The sequence below is a fragment of the Callithrix jacchus genome, chromosome 7 (genome assembly GCF_049354715.1).
Source record: "Callithrix jacchus isolate 240 chromosome 7, calJac240_pri, whole genome shotgun sequence".
Classification (NCBI taxonomy): domain Eukaryota; kingdom Metazoa; phylum Chordata; class Mammalia; order Primates; family Cebidae; genus Callithrix; species Callithrix jacchus.
In genome coordinates, this window is record NC_133508.1 from 146,459,480 (window position 1) to 146,481,592 (window position 22,113).

Below are 22,113 nucleotides of genomic sequence, written 5' to 3' on the forward strand. Positions count from 1 at the left end.
GTGTTGGGTGTAGAATCCATACTTCACATCAACTTCACGGTTTTGTGGTTATTTATTCCATGTCCTTTTTTTTTTAAGAGTTGTGGGGAACATATTTTCATTTCTATGTGCATAATCTGATTTGAAAAGACTGTTTTTTAGAACAGTTTTAGCATCACAGAGAAATTGAGTGGAAGGTACACTGTCCCCACATATGCACAGTGTCCCCCAGCTATTAACATTCCAAACCAGAGTGGTGCATTCATTAAAGTCAATGAACCTTCCTTGATGCAGCGTCATCTAAAGTACATAGTTTACATTAGGGTTCACACTTGGTGTTGTCTGTTCTCTGTTTTGACAAGTGTATAATGATATGTATCCGCCATCATAGCATAGTACAGAGAAGTTTCACTGCCCTAAAAATCCTCTGTGCTCTACTTGTTCATCTCTCCTACTCCTAACCCCTGGCAACCACTGATTCTTTTACTCTCTGCACAGTTTTGCCTTTTCTAGTGTGTCATAGTTCATAAGTTAATTTTAATTTCCTATATCCTTGCAGGATTTTTACCTTATTGGTAGGAAAATTTTGTGTAGTTTTCATCAAATTCCCCAGCCTATAATGTGTATTCTGAAATTTTCAGTATGAAGTCTTTCCTTAAATTAATCTGGAATGTTTTTTTCTCCTGTTAGTTCATTTTTGTTTTGTCCTCTACATCTGTATTGTTCTTTCTAGGAAGTGAGGAGGTGATGCTATGTAGAATTTGTATAGTTATAGCAAAATAAATGTTGTGAGTTTGACTTTTTTAGGTTCCACATATAAGTGAGATTATGTGATATTTGTCTTTGTGGGTCTGGGTTATTTCACTTAGCATAATGTTCTCCAGGTTCATCTATGTTGTCGCAAATGGCAGGATTTCCTTTTTTTTTAAGGCTGAATAATATTCCATTGGGTGTATATACACCCCACATTTTCTTTACCTGTTCATCTGTTGATGTACATTTACATGTTTTCCGTATTTTGTCTATCATGAATAGTGATGAAATGAACATGGGAGTGCAGATATCTCTTCCAAAGACTAATTTAATTTCCTTTGGATATATACTCAGATGTGGAATTGCTGGGTCATATCATGGTTCTATTTTTTATTTTTTGAGGCGCATCCATACTGTTTTCCAAACTGTACCAATTGACATTCTCACCAACACTTTGTCTTTGGTCTTTTTGATAATATCCGTTGTAATTGATAGGAAGGTGTTAACTCACTGCAGTTTTGATTTGCATTTCTCTGATGATTAACTATGTTGAGTATATTTTCACATACTTCTTGGCCATTTATATGTCTTCTTTTTTATTGTAAATTGACAATTTGTAATTGTATAAGTTTATGGTATAAAAAGAGATGTCATAATTTAATTACAATGTGGAATAAGTTAACACATTTATCACCTCAGATACTTAATATTTTTGTGGTAACATTTGAAATTTACTGTCTTAGTGTATGTCTTCTTTTGAGAAATCTCTATTTGGGTCCTTAGCCCATTTTTTAATCAGGTTATTTGATTTTTTTTTCTGGCTATTAAGTTGTATGAGTTTCTTACATATTTTGGATGTTAACCCCTCCTTATCATCTATATAGTTTGTAAACATTTTCTGTCCTCTGTAGTGGACATGTTTTTTAATGAAATTTTTCATCAAGACATCTGTCAGTCACTGAATAAAAATCTTACATGGAGCTATAAAGACTTTTTGTAATATAGAAGATTATAAACAAGTATCAGCAAGTATTCATTTGAGGACCTACTGTGTGCTAATTAATACTCTTTTTATATGAAATTTCTCATCAGAACAGTTCTAGACAATGAACGGTTGTCTGCTGACAAACTTCCCTGTATTAGAGCTCATTCTTTTCTTTTTTTCTCCTCATGATAGAAGAGGAGCCTCTTCTCCTGTTCAGGGCCAGTTACCCTAACTATCACCTGGATCCTATCGTCTCTGGCATTCTCAGGAATGGACCTCCTCCGGTGCCATTATTCATACTCTCTCAAATCTTCAACTTTTTTTTAGTTCTGACAGGTTCTTTACTATCAGCACCAAACCATGCCTAAGTCTCCTCTTACATGTTAAAATGAAATCTTCCCTTTACACATATCCCCATTTGGTTGCCACCCTAACTTTTCCACTTTATCACTAAAATATTTGAAATATCTATGTTCCCTGCCTCCACTCCTCATAGTAATCTGGCTTCCATCCCTCCTTTTACTGAAACTACACTTGCTAGTGTTATTAGTGAATTCTTTATTGCTAAATTTTTTTTTAGTCTTTATGTTACCTGACCTCTCTGCCACATTTCATAGTTCAGCAATTCTTTCTTTAAAGGTTTTCTCCTTGGCTTTGGTAACAACGTAATCTCCTTTGCTCCTGCCACTGTTGACATGTTAGCCTCCTTTGCCTGTGCCCCTTCTTCTCCTATACGCTAAGTGTTCTTGTTCCTTGGAGTTCCAGATTCTGCCCTCTTCCTTGTCTCCTCTACTCACTCTCCCTGAATGGCCTTATCCATTCCCATGGCTTCAGTGACCATTTACATGCTGAGGTCTTTTGTCCGTTTGTTGTTGTTTGTGTGTGTGTGTGTGTGTGTGTGTGTGTGTGTGTGTGTGTGTGAGAGAGAGAGAGAGAGAGAGAGAGAGAGAGAGACAGAGAGAGAGGTCTCGCTCTGTCACCCAGGCTGGAATGTAGTGGTGCAATCATGGCTCACTGCAGCCTCTAACTCCCAGGCTTAAGCAACCCTCCCACCTCCGCCTCCCAAGTAGCTGGGATTATAGGTTTGAGCCATCACGCACAGCCAGTCCTTTACGTTTGTATTTTCAGCCCTGACCACCTTTGAGTTCTAAGTCTGTGTATCTGTCTGCCTCCTAGACATTTCCAAATAGGGGACCCACAGGCTCCTCAACCTCAAAATGTCCAAAACTGGATTATCATTTTCCTCACTCCCTAATCCCACTAGCAAAATGAATAAGTGAATAAATAAATAAATAAATAAAATCTTCTTGTGTTCGATTCTTCCCAATGAATTGATACTACTTTTCACCCATACGCAAGCCAAAAATATCTCTGATGTATGAGATGTTCATTTATTCTTAGTGTTGTAATTAAAAATCACAATTTTGTAGATCTGATTTATCCTTGGGGCATTAAAATACTTGTTTTTGCTTCCATTCCCATATTTCTTTTTTCTCAAGGGTCTGTATCTTTTAAGAAGTAGAAATCTTCATTAATATTGAAAAGATCTTTACTTATAAATTCGACCATTACTTCACTCTGGTGGGTTAATTCAGGTGGACTATATACATCTTTGATAATAACTTCTAACATATATTATTGAGATATACTGTAAGCCAAGCACTGTTCTAAATAGTTCATTTGGTTTCCCCAGATTCCTGTGAGTTGTAGGTACTGTTACTATCCTGTTTCACATAGGAAGAAATACAGAGAGGTTAGAAGCATGTCCAGCGTGATAGTTGGCAGGTAGCAGAGGCAGGATTTGAACACAAGCATCCTGGCTCTGGATCTAAGCTCTTAACCTCCATGCAATACTATCTGGCAAACAGTTTGTATTCTTCATAGCAGTTTCTTGTCACTGTTTTTTAAAAAGTTAAAAATATACACTGAATTACCAAGACATGGCATAATTTTAAATGTGTACCTAGGGTATACAGATGCAAGTTATTGTGAGAATGAGTAATGCATTTTGCTGATACAGTAGTCACAAAAAAATGGATCCATAATTTTCATTTTATATTACTTTAATTTTTTAAAGACGTTCTAGATTTTCTTTGACTCTTTTGAAACACAATAGCCATAGCAACATTATCTTCTTCTGAGTCCTCTGCTTATTTTATGTCAGCAGCTTTATCACTTTATCTTAGGAATACTTGGGTTTTCACAGTGTCAACACAAATCATATTCTGTTGCTTTGTTTCTGGAATGTGGTTAAGCATCTGCATAAAAGTCATAGGAAATTAATGACTCACATAACGGAAAGCATTTACTAATGTGACTTTTGTCTCAGATGCCAAGTAGTCTGAGTTTATTTCCATGGTAACCCATCAGTATAACAAATGGTGGCAAACTAACTTTGCTACTTTTTTGGTTGGTTGTTTAGTTTGGACAGCTATCTGACAGCTGTGCATGTGTGTGCGTGTGTATACACATTGAAGATTATCACACACACAAAAATCTGAGTAATTGCCTTAGTTGCATGAACAAAACCTTTTTTAGAGAGATTGAGAATCCAAGGCTATTATTTTTATGTTACAAAACTATAAAGATTACTTAACATATATTTCCATTTCAGTTCCTGTTAAGAAAAGGCATAGTCAGCTATTTTTTAGCCTATACTTTTAAAAAAAATTTATTTATAATGTTTGTTTATTTGAAACATATGCCATTATACGAGACACTGCCAGAAACAAGGCTGGGAGAAAGGGAAATGAGGACGCTGTCTTGGGGGACTGAAGACAGTGAATGATGGAGGAAGTGGAGGCAGCCAGCTCTGCCCCGCCCCTCCCCTGGGGACGGTGCTCTAGGGTAGGGAAGGGAGGACACTGAGAAGGGAACCAAGGCAGGCCTGGTCATATGGGACACTGAGTTGAAGAGAGATTTTTAGAGTAGGTAATGACAAAACTATTATTTTATGTCAACAGCTTTATCACTTTATCTTAGAAATACTTGGGTTTTCACAGTGTCAACACAAATCATACTCTGTTTCTTTGTTTCTGGAAAGTGGTTAAGCAACTGTATAAAAGAGTTACAGTTACTGTATATGAGTTAGAGTTAAACTGGTGAGTGGGGGAAGCTGAAAGGAGAGTGGATGGAATGCAGAGAAGAGAAAAATCATGAACAAAGGCATACAAATGAGAAACAGTGTGAAGTAAATGGGAACAACAAACAGTATGAGACAGAAAGAAGGGGTCAAGAGATAAGACTAAAGGTAGGCTTAATCATGGAAAGGCCGCATTAAAGGGGTGGAACCTAATCCTATAAGAGGAAGCAGTGGAGAATTTTAAACATAAATGACATTATCAAATTTGTATTTTAAAAGGAGTTTTCTAGTAACAATAAGGAAGATAGATCTGAATGGGGACCATGATTTCTCTGTTGCCATGTTTCAGAGAAAAATTGGGATAGTGTTGCTAGACACAGGAAAGGGCTTATTTACAAATAGGAGGTAACACAGGCAGGAATAGGTAGCTGGAACCAGTCATTAGTGGCCCATACGTGATGTCAGTTATTCATTTGGTCAACAAATCTTTATTGTTTACTGTGTTTGGCAGATGATTGGCATTATGCTGTACTCTTTTCCACCTTCATCATTTTTTCTGGATTTCTTCTCCAATAAGGATTCTTTGTTTGCACATCATGAGGTAAAATCAATAGATAAGTACACTTTGCACAGCTCTAGTTGATCCCAACCTGATCTTGTCTTGGCTTATTTGACTTTCTTTCTTTTTTTTTTTTTTTTCCCGAGATGGAGTTTCGCTCTTGTTACCCAGGCTGGAGTGCAATGGCGCGATCTTGGCTCACTGCAACCTCCGCCTCCTGGGTTCAGGCAATTCTCCTGCCTCAGCCTCCTGAGTAGCTGGGATTACAGGCACACGCCACCAGGCCCAGCTAATTTTTCTTATATATTTAGTAGAGACAGGGTTTCACCATGTTGACCTGGATGGTCTCGATCTCTTGACCTTGTGATCCACCCGCCTTGGCCTCCCAAAGTGCTGGGATTACAGGCTTGAGCCACCACGCCCAGCCTTTGACTTTCTTACTCAGATAAGAAGCTGTTTCAGAGTTCTAGCACATTTGTCAGTCTACTACTTGGGAGGCAGTATCCATGTGTTTGGATAAGAACTTATTGCCCAGGAAGTGAATCGGAGCTTATTTCTGGCTTCATTGGGTGGGACTCTATGGGTCATGAAAAATATGTACAATAGTTTCCAAAGTATTTCATCCATATACTTAATCTTAAATGAGGGAAACAGGACTCTGGGATTCCTGGATCACCTACAACAATGTGAACAACATTTGAACTTTCCAGATTCCATGGGAATGATAAGACTTAGTCTATGACAGTTAGGATTCAGTTCAGCTGTATATAACAAAACCCAAAATAAGCATTTTAAATAATAAGATTTAAGAAGTTTGGGCTGGATGTGGTGGCTTGGCCAGGGACAGTGGCTCACACCTGTAATCCCAGTACTTTGAGAGGCTAAGTTGGGTGGATCACTTGAGCCCAGGAGTTCGAAACCAGCCTGGCCAACATGGTGAAGCCCTATCTCTACAAAAAATGCAAAAATTAGCCGGGTGTCGTGGCACACACCTATAGTCCCAGCTACTCGGGAGGCCAACACAGGAAAATGACTTGAACTGGAGAGGTAGAGGTTGCAGTGAGCCAAGATCGCACCACTGCACTCCAGCCTGGGTGACAAAGTGAGACTCTGTCCCCAAAATAAGGAGTTTGGAGGGACACAGTCCAAGGCTACATGTATTAGAGACCCACCTTCTTTCTGGCTCTGCACCATCATCACTTGGCTTTTCCTGAGAGTAACCTCATTGTCCAAAATGACTGTTGAGAATCTAATCATCATCATGACGGTTTCCAGCAAAGAAAAGTAGAAAAGGTAAAAGGATACATTTCAACTATCCCTCTTTTACTCTGCCTTTCCAGAAGTTATACCCAATAACCTCCATTTATATCTCATTAGCTTGTACTCCATCCCATGCTTACCCTGTAGCTGCAAGGGAGGTTGGGAAAATGCAGTCTTTTAACTGGACATATTGCCTGTTTGAGTAAAATTAGGGTTCTCCTTTTAAGAAAGAGGGGAGACTGCATATTGGGTAAGTAACTGACAATCTTTGCCACATATGTTCCTGGGCACACTATTTGACTAGTCAAGCTGGTGGGTTACCTATTAACCTGGTGGGGAGTATGATGATAAACAGATGTCAGAGATCTAAACCCTTACCTAGAGGCCAGGACTCCTAGATGGGTTCACCAGTTAACATGCTTATATATGAATCTGAGGACTAAAGAAGACAACTTAGTTGTGTTTGTTTTGTTTTGTTTGTTCGAAATAGAGCCTCATTCTGTTGCTCAGGCTAGAGTACAGTGGCACAATCTCAGCTCACTATAGCTTCAATCTCCTGGGCTCAAGCAACCCTCCCACCTCAGCTGCCTGAGAAGCTGGGACTACAGGTGTATGCCACCATGCTCGACTAATTTTTATATTTTTTTGTAGAGATGGGGTTTTGCCATGTTGAACTGTCTTGAGCTCAAGCAGTCTGCCTGCCTTGGTCACCCAAAGTGCTGGGATTACTGGTGTGAGCCACCATGCCCAGCCTGAAGACTTAGATTTTTAAGTTCTCAGTACATGGATAATAATTAAGGCCATCAGAGTTAAAAAAATAAGAAAGCCAAGGATAGAAGCTTGGTGGATATCAACATTTTAAGGAGACAGAGGAAAAAGAAACTGCAAATAGTCATAGAAGTAGAAAGAAAAAGAGTATTTTAAGAATGTATAAGGGTCAAGTATGATACTAAAAAAAGTGCCCTTGGATTTTGCAATTAGTTACTTACTGGTGAGCAGTTTCAATTGTGGAGGGTAGAAGCCTGATTAAGAGGAACTGAGAAGTTACTGGGAGGTAAGGAGACGGAAAATGTCTACACTGTAGAGACAGTTCTTCAAATTTCATTTCCAACTTTTCCTGCTGAGTGACCTTTGTCTATAAAATGGAGTACCCTTCCCATAGAGTTGTTTTGAGGATTTAGTATGTTAATATGTGTAATTTTTAATATGTGTATTTATAACAATCCCTGTAATAATAAGCACTCAATAAATGCTGTCATCATTATCCTTCGTATCATCACCTTCAGGGAGCTTGGACCTCAAGGCAGAGTGATAGTAAGTCGATGAGGACATGGAATTGTGGGAAGTATATTTTTTCCCTTAAGATTTAAAGACATGCCTGTATGAAAACCAGTTCTCTACCTCTATTTTACACTGTAATTTTAATTACCTGCCCATATTTATACTGCTGTGCTGAAGTTTCTTAATCTCTTATTTTTTCCCCAAGCCCATCAGACTTAATGTTGGCTTCCTCCACTGTCTAACTAAACTAGATTACTATTTCTGCAAATACTTCTTTCCTGCTTGTCTGGTTTGTTTCTTAAAAGAAACATTCACATACAGCGTTCACTTGATTTCTTTGGTTTTCATTACTCAGGCCAAAGCTGCCCTCTGTTTGTACAAATGATATCGTATACAATTAGGCATTTAAAAGCTACTACACTATAAAGGCATTTAAAGTAGATAAAAATCTAAGATGTATTTCTATAATTAGTATTGCCTAGAAATTACACTTATTTCACAGACAAATGAAAAATGGCAATTATGCCACTGTACTTCAGCCTGGGCAACAGAGCAAAACCCCTTCTCAAAAGAAAGAAAGGAAGGAAGGAAGAGAGGGATGAGGGGAGGGAGGGACGGAAGGAGGGAGAGAGGGAAGGAAAGCGGAAAGGGAGGGAGGGAGGGAAGAATACTTTTGTTCCTATTTTTAGATTATTCAGTACCTGACAGTGTTTTTTAATTTATTTTTATTTTAACAAAGTCATAAATACGAATAATATAGAGTCTAAGTGCTACAAGGTGTATTATGGAAAAGCACAATCCTCTATTTCTCACATGGCCCAACAGGAAAGGAGCAAGGAGAATAACTGCATCTGCTTCCCTCTCCTCCTGCCCTCTATCCTTGCAGTGTTTGTCACTTTAGCACAATCGGAGGTAGAGGGCAAGGGAGCCTGGTTGATGTAGCTCATAAGACTGGCCTTGGCCACAGAGAAGGGTAAAGTGGATCTGGAATGACAAAATATCAAGCCCAGTAGTTTGGATTTCCTTGAGCACTTTTTAATTTTCTGTATGTTTTTTTTTTTTTTTAAATATAGCATCCTATTCCTGTGTGGTAGATGCAGTTTCTTTTTTTAATCACTCAGAATATTTTTTCTTCTTCAAGCACATGCTCTGTTTTGTTCAAGTTGCTATTTTTCTCTCCCTTTTTTTTTTTTTAAAAAAAAAGACTGAGTCTTGCTCTGTCACCCAGGCTAGAGTACAGTGGCACACTCAGGGCTCACTGCAGCCTTGAACTCTTAGACTCAAGTGATCTTCCTGCCTCAACCTCCCGAGTAGCTGGGACTACAGGCGCACACCACCATACCCAGCTAAGTTTTAAATTTTTTGTTGAAATGGTATCCATTTGTTGTCCAGGCTGGTCTCAAACTCCTGGCTCAAGCAACCCTCCCACCTCAGCCTCCCAAAGTGCTGGGAATACAGGCATGAGCCCCTGCAACCAGCCAAGTTAGTTTTTTTCTTTCATTTTGGTTTCTCTCATATTAAAAGACTTCCCTCACTTAGCTGCTCATATTTAACTGTGAGGCACTAAATGTTCATCGGGAGCTTTGTGTATGTGGGGGTGCCTGTCATCTCAGATTTTTATTATAGGTTGGTTTGGCTGGCTGTGTCATTGGGAACCCTCAAAATCCATCTCATGAAATCTTTTCTTTGAAGCTGGGTTGGATTCCCCAGAGAATATTCTTCCCACATCTTGAAGAACAGGTGCTTGGTTCTGGCATTGTGAGAAGCCAGGTTTGGGGAAGGCTGGAAGTCTCAGCATTAAGTCATCTTTCATTACCCTGGCCAGCATGCCTTTGCACTTGCTGTTTCTAATAACTGTCCTCACTACAGGCTGTCCAGAGCATCCTTCCATTTCACCTTGTCAGGAAAATACATCTCAGTCGTCTGCAGGAGTCAGGGAAGGAGAGGTCTGCAGTCTGACTATATCTGAAACAATTTTTGATCAATCCTCTGCCTTGTCCCTCCTTCGTTCGACTTCAAAGCCTGTTTAAGTTTCTTACTCTTTGCTTTTACTATTACCAGCATAAGGTTCAAATTTCCTCACTATGCTAAATTAGCTGTCACTTGTCTGTCTGTCCCTGGCCACTTATTTTTGTCTCTAGTTCTCCTCGTCCCTGTGAGGTAATACGTTACTTGTTTTTATTTAGTAGGTTTTGGGAGGGAGCAGAGGCTAATACATACACTCAACCTGCCATGTTTAACTAGAAATTGTATATAATGTTGTAATGAAAGTAAAATAGTTTTATTTTAAATATTGTTTCTTGATATCAGATGATGTATCAGTGGTCTCAGTGACAGGAACAACCGAGCACCTTGAAGCTCAGTGAACCCTGAAGGGTTCAGGACATCATTGTTTCTATCTATATCTCCTTGTTAGGAGCTCCGGAGACCATAGCTGATGCCTCCAGCAAGTCTTGAGGCCAAGAGATGTTGGGAGAGAAGCAATAATAAAAAATTCTAGGCTGAGTGCGGTGGCTCATGCCTATAATCCCAGCAATCTGAGAGACTAAGGTGGCCAGGTCGCTTGAGGCCAGGAGTTTGAGACCAGCCTGACCAATATGGTGAAGCCCCATCTCTACAAAAATACAAAAATTAGCCAGGTGTGGTGGTGCACACTTGTAATCCCAGCTACTATTTGGGAGGCTGAGGCATGGGAATTGCTTGCTCCCAGGAGGCATAGGTTACAGTGAACCAAGATTGTACTGCTGCATTCCAGCCTGGGTGACAGAGCAAGACCCTGTGTCAAAAAAAAATCTGAATTTTTTTCTTGCTTATTTCTATTGCTATTCACTGTTTTTTTAATGTATTTATTTTTGAGTGTACATGTTAGCAACTGCCCTCCTTACCAAGGAGTCCTCCAGCTGCCTGACAACTACCTCCAGGTCCATCCTTTATCAAACAACTTATCTCACAATTGGTATTGTGACTGCACCAATAAATTACACCCTGCCTGGATTTCAAGGGAGACTCTGCTATGAACCCACAGATACACTCTTAATATCATGATTCATTAAATCACTTAAGGGTTCCTAAGGGAAAAAAAATGGCCAAAGTTATCATAGTGGAACCAATGGTAAAATGCAGGTCCTCCTTTCCCATTCCTGTGTCTGTTTGGTATCTAAAAGTAAACACACATGCACACACCACACACAAATGCATACTTGGTTTTTAAATTATGGTGTTTTGTTTTTTGTAATTCCTGTTCTTGGATTTCTGTGTACTGATTGAGAAATCAGAAAAAGCAGGCTAGGTGGCTCACACCTATAATCCTTGCTCTTTGGAAGGCTGAGACAGGAAGATGGCTTGAGCCCAGGAGTTTGAGACCAGCCTGGGTAACATAGGGAGACCCATCTTTACCAAAAAAAAAAAAAAAAAAAATTAGTTGAGTGTGGTGTTACATGCTTATGATCCCAGCTACTGGGGAGACTAAAGAGGGAAGATCTCTTGGGCCTGAGAGGTCAAGGCTGTAGTGAGTTGTGACCGTACCACTACTCCAGCCTGGGCGACAGAGTAAAACCTTGTCTCAAAAACAACAACAACAACAAAAATAACTGGTAGATCCTAATAAAAATCTATTTTATTCCCTGAGGCAGCCATAAGTTTGACTTTTCACATTCACTACAGCGGTTTTTCTGTCTCTAAGCCTTTATCTAAATTTTCAACTCACTTACCAGTCCCTATCACTCCACAGACATGACTTATTACTGTCCTAAGAAAATCAAAATTATTCAGCCTCTTGGGCTCTCTTGCTGTTCTCTTTTGCTTTCTCTAGTTTTCTCTTTATTTTATCCGTTATCTTTCTCTCTTTCCTATGTTAGAGGAATGGTTATCCTTTTCTAAGGCTGAGCCCTGCCCCTGTACCTACACACGATAGCAGAGAGAACAGTATGTACAAAATTCTGGAAGCTTGAAAGAGAAAAACTGTGGGAAAATACAGATTCTCCTGTATGGGCAAGTAGACTTTAAAGTTAAACAGGCCTGGTTTGAATGCCAGTTCTTCTCTACCACCTCCTACTTAAATGACCTTGAGTTCACTTCTCACATCACACCTCATTTTCCTTATCTTTAAAGTGAAGAGGCTGGGCACAGTGGCTCACACCTGTAATCCCAGCACTTTGGGAAGCTGAGGCGGGTGGATTACCTGAGGTCAGGAGTTTGAGACTAGCCTGGACAACATGGCAAAACCCTGTCTTTACTAAAAAAAAAATTAGCCTGGCATGGTGGCAGGTGCCTGTTATCCCAGCTACTTGGGAGGCTGAGTGAGGCAGGAGAATTGCTTCACTCCTGGAGGCAGAGATTGCAGTAAACCAAGATCATGTCACTGCACTCCAGCCTGGGCAACAGAACAAGACTCCATCTCAAATAAATAAGTAAATAATTAATTAAATAAATAAGGTGAAGAAAATGCCAGCTACTTCACAAGGTTGTTGGGAAATTTCATAGCATATGGTAAGCTCTCAGTAAATGGCAGCTGATATTGCTGTTATGGCTGGAGTAAAACTATGACAATAGTTCATCTTAAAACAAGGATTTGCTTATTCCTAGAATAAGCATGTGTTCATATTTCTGTCACTTGCGTTAACTATGAATATAAGCCCTACAAGGTCAGGAACTCTGTCCTGGTCTTTATATATTTTTTTTTTTTAATTTTTTATTGGATTATAGGTTTTGGGGTACATGAGCAGAGCATGCAAGACAGTTGGCGTAGGTTAAGCATGTACCACATGTGCAACATATAAAGTAAATGTACATTGTGTGTTGAGTGAGTGAATGGTGTGGCTTACTTTATACTGATTTAATTGATAAGTAAATTCACGTTTTTCCAGTTTCCTGTGGATAATTAAAACCTTCCAAAGATTTTCAGAGCACATTGTTAGGAATTTGCTTCCTTCCTGTTACACTGTTTACAAATACTGGCTTTTATTACATTACTTTTGCATTAGACTTGAGTGAAAGTGTGGGTCTGCTTTTTAACATGTCATCAATAATAGTTAATTAATTGGCTCTTTTTTTCTTTCTTTCAGGGAGGTGGTACAAGCAAACTGTGTTCACTGGAGAAAGAAGTTCTCGTTTATGTGCAAAATGAGTGCAAGTGCTGCCACAGGCATCCTAGATCCTTGTATCTACAGAGTGTCAGTGAGGAAGGTATAAAAATAGCCTATTACTTCTTCCCTTTCAGAAACCATAGTTATTTCCATAGTCACCAGCTTGTTTTGTTTAGCTCTGCTTTATCTTTATCATTAGAACCGTGTATGCAGTTTTACTTCACACTTGCTAAAGTAATTTAAATTATCATGGCAAATATGATGAAGAATCTGAGGTTATAAATTAAAATATTACTCAAGAACCTTCATCTCACTGTCACTATGCATATAACTATTAATCTTATTTGTATTAGTTTGGGGACTATATATATCTATATCACTATTTGTTAAATTCCGGGTTTTTGTTGGGCATTGTTCTGGGAACTTTACGTGTAATATAACTAATAACCCTGAAAATAGGTATTATTTTCTCCATTTTCAGGAAACCAGGGCTCGGAGAAGTTACTTGCCCAAATTTACATAGTTAATAAATGGCAAAGCAGGGACTCAAACACAGAGTTTTCTGATTCCAAGTCTGTTTTCTTTCCTGTATATTTTCTTTCCCAATATTAGGTTGAAGCAAATTACCAATAATTTTAAAAAGTGGTAATTTCATATGGTTCAACTTTGTGTGTGTGTGTGTGTGTGTGTGTGTGTGTGTGTATACATATGTTATACTTACCAAAATAATACATATAATGGTTAAAAATTAAATAGAGAAGAAAGATTTAGAATGAAAGCAAGAGTCTCTGGCCTTGTTCTTTTCCATGCTAGTTCTGTGTCCTGTATCAGATAAAGATGCAGTCTCTATCATGATGCTATAAATAGCTTTTAAACATGAAAATCTGACACAAATTAAAATTACAAATAAGATACCATTTTTTACCTATAAAGTTGACAAAGATGAAAAAGTTTGATATTGTGCTTTGTTGCCTAGGACACAGGGAAGCAATCAGTGACCAGTCAACAGGTACTATTCCAGGTACTGGGAGGACAGTGGTGAACTGGAATGAGTTCCTGCCCCCAAATACTTTACTTTCTGGTTGGAGTTGGGGGAGGTGTGATAGGAAAGCCAGAGACTGTAAACATGTAGCCAAATAAGATTATTTGAGGTCATAAGTGTTATGTGTAGGAAACAATCAGGTAGTGGAGAATAGCTTGGACAAAGGAGGCTATTTTAGAGAACTGGGGCAGGAGTCAGTGAAGACTTCTCTGAAAGGTAACATTTGAAAAAGAGGCAGCCATATAAAGGCCTAGGGAAGGGCCAATCTAAGGGGATTCTAAAGGATCCCTTCTTGGATCTGCCTCTTCCTTACTACTCGCCAAAAGCATATATGTCTTTCCCTATATCACGTCACTCTGAATCTCAAATTATTTCTTCAAGTTTTCATACACTTGTATATGATAAAAAGAGACCCACAGAAGACACAAATTTTGGGAAGATCAAAGACAGACTTTTATAATAACTATAATTAGTGAACAAGATAGAGAATTTCATCAGATAACTAAAAATTGTTTAAAAAAAAAACAAAAAGCAAATTAAATTCTAAAACTGAGAAGTACATTAACTAAAATTTAAAGCTAAGTAAATGAAAGAAAACCTCAACAGATGGATTTAACAGCAGGTTTACCATAACTGAAGAGAGCATTGGTAAATTGGAAAATAAGACAGAAGAAAATATTCAGCCTAAATCACAGAGAAAACAAGGGTGGAATAGACAGGAAAGAAGGTAAGACATGTAGGAGACAGTAGAAAGGTCTAACTGTATAAGCCCTAGGAGGAGAGACGAGTGTGGCTGAGAATCTTCTAAAACTGATCAAAGATATCGAACCACAGATTCAGAAGTACTGTGAACCCCATGCAGTGAAGCATGACATGTTTAAATGACAAGACCAGCCTGACTGCGGCATGGGAAACAGAGGGAAAGTTCTTGGTAATAGGATTGGATCTGCTAGATCAGGCCAGGCCTTATGAAGTTTAATTATAATTGAAAGTATTGGAGGATTTTAATAAGGAGAGACATCATCTTGTGTAAGATCACTTTTGCTGCTGTGTTGGATGAATCGCAGAGACCACTTAGGTGGTTTGTGATAGTCAAAGGGAGAAGTGCTTATGTTTTGGCATAGAGTTACAACATAGAAATGGTTATTTTTGTGCAGCCAGATGCCCAACTAAAAACAGAGGATTCTGTTACTATGGAGGGGAGGAATGGATAATTGGGATATGACTAGCATTCTTTCTACAGAGGTTGAATGAAGGAGTAGGTCCAGGAAAAGAGAGTGAGGAGTTGCCAATGAGGTAGGAATAACACCAGGCAATTGTGATACCATGGAAGTTTAGTGAAGAAAATGATACAAGAAAGGAGGTGGAGTGGCCAACCCTGTAACCTACTACTGAGATGTCGATTAAGATGAAAACAGGGAGCCTTGGCTTGGTAATCTTAAGAGCTATTGCAGAGGGCCCGAGCACAATGGTTCACACCTGTAATCCCAGCAATTTGGGAAGCTGAGGAGCCAGGATTGCTTAAGGCAACATGGTGAGAACCTGTCTCTACAAAAAAAAAAAAAATTAGCGGGGTGTGGTGGCATGCACCTGTCGTTTTAGCTACTCAGAAGGCTGAGGTGGGAGGATCTCCTGAGCCCAGGAGTTTGAGGTTTCAGTGAGCTATGATCATGCCACTGCACTCTAGCCTGGTTGACGGAGACCCTGTATCTAAGAAATAAAAAATGAAAAAGAACTATTACAGAGGGAAATAAGGGTTAAAGCCCAGTTGGAGTGGGTTGAATAGAGAGTAGGATGTAGCAAACATAGATAAGTCTTTTGATGAATTTGGCTATAGAGAGGAGGAAAGAAAAGAATTAGCAGAAATAAGGATCATCTGGAAAAAAAATTGTTTCCTTGGCTTAAGGAAGGGCACTATCAAGGAATATGACAGTGACCTAATAAAAATGTGGTCCTTCGTAATGGGGTAGATCTAGTGGCTTGGCCACACGTGGAATCAGTGAAGCAGGGAAAGGGAGGAACAGCAAATACTCATGAATGTTAATGGAGTTTATCATAGATTGTTTCTTAGCATATTTATATTCACCAAATACATATATACAAACATATACCTTATGCTAGGTATTGTTCTAAGTGCTTTACACTTAATTCTTAGAGGTGTATGACAACAAACCTAAAGATATGGCAAATTAATGTACAGTTACATATTTTAAGTTAAAAAAGACATCTATCTATTATTTTTTGTTATTTTCCACTTTGACCAGTCTTGTTCACATTAGGTAAGAGGATTTGTACTAGACTAAACATATGCTTTTATACACATAAAGTAACTCTTCAATGATTCATAAAAGCTGGTTGTCCCTGAGTTGTGGTTTCAAGTCTTGTTGAAATCTTTGTATACTATATTAGTGTGCTTAACTGAGTAGATAATTTAACCTTTCTTTGGTGATTCAGTTTTTGCAGTGAGTCCATAACACTTTTTGACCATTTCTTCTTCATCAGATAAACAAAATATTAGCTTATGTTCTCACCATTTGTCTCATTTATGTTAAAGTGAAATGCTAAATAAAAATTCTGGTCATTTGGGGGGATTGTGGGAGTCTAAATAGTTAGATTTAAGATCATCAGAATTTACTATCTATATTTGCCCACATATATATGTCTACTTCAGAATTATTTGACATATAGTTAATTTTAAATTTTTAATTACATGATATCCTTATAGTGTTTTTTGTCTCTGGCAGGAATTAAAAGGTGGAAAAGCTTATGCAAAGGTAAGCAGATGTTCTTTAACTGTTTTGGAACATGTAATGTTGCTTATTGCTATTTATAGGCTTAAAAATTAAATGGTTTACTCTTCTAATATCTGTTCAAGCTTGGCTCTTTTTATATAAAGCAACTTGGAGCTTGAACAGTTGGATCTAACAGTAAATTATAGACATATTATTTCTAAATGCTGATTATGGGATATTATTCTTTAGATTCAGCCTGCCTGCTAGAGGATCTCTGGTTTACATTAAACCATAGCAGGTGATAATTCAAAGGGTCTCACCTGGGAAGTGTTGCCAGGCCCACCTCCCCCCACTGTAAGAGGACCCCTCCTTTATGCTGTCTTAGTTCTCTGTATAAACATGGTCAGTACTGCTGGTTTTTACTTTTACTAGCTATGTGGAATTACTAGTAAATGTGCTCACCTTGTTGTTGACTAGAAGGAATTAGTAACAACACTACCAGAAACTCACATAGTCCTCTTTTATTTGCAGTCTCTGTGAATGGTGCCTCTGTCAATCCAGTCACCTAAACCAAGAGATTGTACATGAGTCTTTTTTCTCCTAACTTTTTAAATTTTGTTTTTTGTTTTTGTAGAGATGGTGTTTTGCTATATTACCCAGGCTGGTCTCGAACTCCTGGCCTCAAGTGATCCTCCTGCCTTGGCCTCCCAAAGTACTGGGATTACAGGCATGAACCCCCATGCCTGGCCCTTGTACACTAGTTTTAACCTCTATATCTACCAAACACCCTAAATCTAATTGGTTGCAATGTCAGGATGTTCTTTGTTAAAGTAATAGAAAACCTTCCTCAACTAGAGATTTTTTTTAATGTTACAAAACAAGGAGATGTGAGATAGACTCATTCCAGAACTGGTTAATCAACTGACTGAAGAACATCATCAAGAACCCATATGATTTTTCTCTTTCCATTCTGCCATTTTCTATGTGATGACTTTGTTCCTGGCCCACTTGCCTCCTGGACACCAGGTGGGTGGCTGGCTGCTTAAGTTTAATTCAACACATTCACATATGACAAAATCCAGCTACTTCCCACTGTATTACGTTTTTTTTGAGTGAGGAAATGTTTCCTAGATGACCCTCAGAGGATTTCCCTGTACCTTCCATTGGCCCGAACTGGATTATATGCCCACCCCAAACTAGTTGTGGGCAATAGGAATGGATTGTCATGGTTAGCTGAAACTAATCACAATCTAACAGTGAGCTAGGGTTTGGGTTTCCTTCCTTGTGCACATGGATGAACTGAGACTGGACACCTAAATAAAAGAGTTTTGAGGCTGGGAATGATGGCTTATGCCTGTAATCCCAGGACTTTGGAAGGCCATGGTGGGAGGATCACTTGAGCCTAGGCATTGGTGACCATCCTGAACAACATGGTGAGACCCTGTCTCAATTAATCAATCATTCAATAAATAATAAAATAAACCAAGGCTTTGCTATCAAGAAATAGCAGGGCATTGATTGTGGGCTCAGATAACAAGGTCTGCTGTAGTTGACCAAGCCTCTTTATTTTTCTTCTGTAAAAAGCTCTTGAAACCATATCTTCTCTCCATTCCCAAGGCCACTGCCTCAGGTGATACCTTCATTATTTTTCATTTACAGCCTGCACTGGTCTTCTATCTAGTCTCTCTGCCTCTATTATCTCCTCCATCCTCCATATTGTTGCCAAAGTAATCTTTCTAAAATTAAAACATGATCATATCATTCCCCCATTTTTAGTCCTTTAGCAGCTATTCATTGCTTATAAAGGAAAATGAAAATTTTTTAACTTGGCAGGTAAGACACATCTTGTCATCTCTATTGTCATTTGCACATACACACACACACACACTCGTATGCTCATCCTTATACTTCACACACACCATCCTCATACTTCACACATACCATCCTCATAAACTTCCTCAAGTAGCCCATGCTATCTTAGCCTTTTGCTTTGTAACTTGATGTTTTTTCCTGCCTGCCTTATATTTCTCCCTCCTCTTATCCTGTTGACTCATGTATCTCCTTAAAGACTCATCTTAGTCATCCCTCCCCCCTGAGAACTTTTCTTTTCCTCTCTTTCTTGTAACTGTGTCTTCCTCAATCACAGCACTTTCACACTGCATTGAGGAATTTGTTCACTTTTCTATCCTCCCCTATTAAACTATAAGAGTAGGAATGACTTCCATGTTACCTGAAATGTGATGCTGAAGATTATTTCATGAATGAATTAATATCTGTGACAAATAGCTAATGTTTATGTATATATGCTATTTCATGAGACAGTTACTAGTGAAACTAAAGAAAAAATCATAAGGAAACGTAGACTTTCTGGTTCCTCACTATAATGTAAGCTCTTTAAAGGCAGAGCAGGTGTCCTGTTGATCACTGTTACCTAGTGTCTACAACTGGGCCTGTCACATAAAAGATGCTTGGTAATACTGACCTTACTCATTAGTAACTTTCAGCCTAAAACATCACATTGACATGCCTCACCTTTTAGTATATTTTCTTAATAGGGGCTGTCTTAGTTTGTGATGCCAAAGCAAATTACCATAGAGTAGGTGATTTAAACATTTATTTCTCACAGTTCTGGAGGCTGGGAAGTCCAAGAAATGGCGCTGGTGGATCCAGTCTGGTAAGGGCCTGCTTTCTGCTTTGCAGATGGCTGTCATCTCATGGTGTTCTCAAATGGCAGAGAGCAGAGAAAAAGGAACCAAGCTCTCATATGTCTTTTAAAAGAGCATTTATTCATTCTTGAGGACTTCACTCTCATGTCCTAATTATCCCCTAGACGTCCTGCCCCCTAATACCACCTTTTTGGGGGTTAGGGTTTCAACATATGAATTTTGGGGGAACATAAACATACAGTCATAAGAGGTACTGATCAGATTCTCCCCTTTTTCACTTATTGACATTGTAATATATCATCATTACAATAGTAGACGGGCTGTTCTTTTATTCTTTAATTTATGTATTAAGTGCAGGCATTGTTCTTGGTACTATTCTAAGTACTGGAGATAGAGCAGTGAACAAGATAGACAAAAATCCCTGCATTTGTGGAGCTTACATGCTAATGGGATTGGGGGTTGTTGGAGGGACGACAATAAGCAAATATGAAATATGTGTGCACATGATGTGATAACTACTAAGGAGAAGAATAAAGCAGGTAAGGGGTGGAAGACGGTAACTACAGGATAAGGGACGGAAGAGGGAGGTGATATAGGATGGTCAGGGAAGGCCCCTTTAGAGAGATGACTTTTGAACATTGACCTGAATGGAGTAAAAGAGAAAGCTATAAGAAAGTCTAAAAGACAGCATTTCCAGCAAAAGAGCAGTTAAGTGCAGAAGGCCTTGAAATGATCTTGGCATTTTCAAGAAACAGGACATTGTGGCTGCCAGAGTAAATGAAGAGAAGGAGGAAATGAAGCTGACCAGATAGCTAGGGACAGGGGACAGAGGAATAGGAGACCACATAGAAAACTCTTTCAAGAGGAATGAGATCATGTCCTTTCAGGGATATGGATGGAGCTGGAATCCGTTCTCCTCAGCAGACTAATGCAAGAACAAAAACTAAACCCTGCATGTTCTCACTTATAAGTGGGAGCTGAACAATGTGATAACGTGAGCACAGGGAGGGGATCAGCACACACTTGGGCCTGTCAGGAGGGGGCGTAGGGAACAAGAGCATCAGGAAAAATAGCTAATGCATGCTGGGCTTAATACCTAGGCGATAGGTTGGTGTAGTAAATCATGGCACACGTTTACCTATGTAACAAACCTGCACATCCTGCACATGTAACCCTGAACTTAAAATTAAATTAAATTTAAAAAAAAAAAAACTCTTTTAAGAAGTTTTGCTGTAAAGAGGTCCAGAAAAATGGTTGAATAGCCTGGAGAGAGAAACGGGAACCCACCTCTGGGGTGAGGTTTTGTTTTGTTTTCTTTGGTTCATTAAAGTAGGAGAAAATCCAGCATGTTTATATGCTGTGGGGAATGATCCAGCAAAGAAGGGAAATTTTAGAATGTACAAGAGCTGAAAGAATAACTGCAGTGATTAACTTGAGTGGGCAAGAGGAGAGCCGTTGGCCTCAGACAGTACTGTAAGTGGAAAAGCAAATATGTGGGCACAGGTGCAGGTAGCTGAGAAGATGTCACTGGCCGTAAAAACTTATGGAAGTTAAGTGCTTTTAATTGCTTTTATTTTCCAATTGAAATAGGAAGCAAGGTCATTAGCAGAGAGTGAGGATTAGAAAGCAGTGTTGGAGGGTCAAAGAGAAGGATAAGTTGAAATAGGGTGCACTGATAATGTGTGATCTGTCATGTGAGCCTTCACATGCCCAGTTGGATATGGTTCTATCCTGGACATATCCAGGCTTTTTCTGCTGATCTTTTTCCCCTCTAAGAGAGGCAATAAGGCTAGAGTAACCATGTGAAAATTAGGTGGATGTTACTCTTGCTTGATATGTGTCTGAGTTATTGCATTTGGGGCTTGTGGCCCTTCAACTGCTGAGTTCTTATTCTTCATTCTTTTTGTACCAAGCGATTAAAGTAATGCTCCAACCCACAATTAAAAACTTCATCTCAAATGCCCACATTTATATGTGTCCACTGTGTATTTTTTTTTAATTGCATTTTAGGTTTTGGGGTACATGTGCAGAACATTCAAGATAGTTGCATAGGTACACACGTGGCAGTGTGAGTTGCTGCCTTCCTCCCCTTCACCCACATCTGCCATTTTTCCCCATGCTATCCCTCCCCAGCTCCCCACCCCTGCTGTCCCTCCCCTATTCACCCCAGTGTGTAGTGCTCCCCTCCCTGTGTCCATGTGTTCTCATTGTTCATCACCCGCCTGTGAGTGAGAACATGCGGTATGTCATTTTCTGTTCTTGTGTCAGTTTGCTGAGAATGATGTTCTCCAGATTCATCCATGTCCCTACAAAGGACATGAACTCATCGTTTTTGATTGCTGCATAATATTCCATGGCATATATGTGCCACATTTTCCCAGTCCAGTCTATGATCGACGGGCATTTGGGTTGGTTCCAGGTCTTTGCTATTGTAAACAATGCTGCAGTGAACATTCGTGTGCATGTGTCCTTATAGTAGAATGATTTATAGTCCTTTGGATATATACCCAGTAATGGGATTGCTGGGTCAAATGGAATTTCTATTCCTAGGTCCTTGAGGAATCGCCACACTGTCTTCCACAATGGTTGAACTAATTTACACTCCCACCAGCAGTGTAAAAGTGTTCCTATTTCTCCACATCCTCTCCAGCATCTGTTGTCTCCAGATTGTTTAATGATCGCCATTCTAA

The 22,113-nt window shown here is 39.1% G+C and overlaps 1 protein-coding gene across 2 annotated transcripts in view; it reads left to right on the forward strand.

Annotated features, from left to right (window-relative positions):
* EEIG2 (EEIG family member 2) overlaps positions 1–22,113 on the forward strand; it is a 70,608-nt gene that overhangs the window by 18,394 nt on the left and 30,101 nt on the right. The window contains exons 2-4 of one of the 2 annotated variants that reach the window (XM_078332687.1): positions 12,963–13,083; positions 16,770–16,799; positions 19,384–19,431. In XM_078332687.1, coding sequence (XP_078188813.1) covers positions 12,963–13,083; positions 16,770–16,799; positions 19,384–19,431 — 199 coding nt within the window. The remainder of the gene's footprint in view (positions 1–12,962; positions 13,084–16,769; positions 16,800–19,383; positions 19,432–22,113) is intronic. The other variant, XM_035252317.3, reaches the window with a different exon arrangement.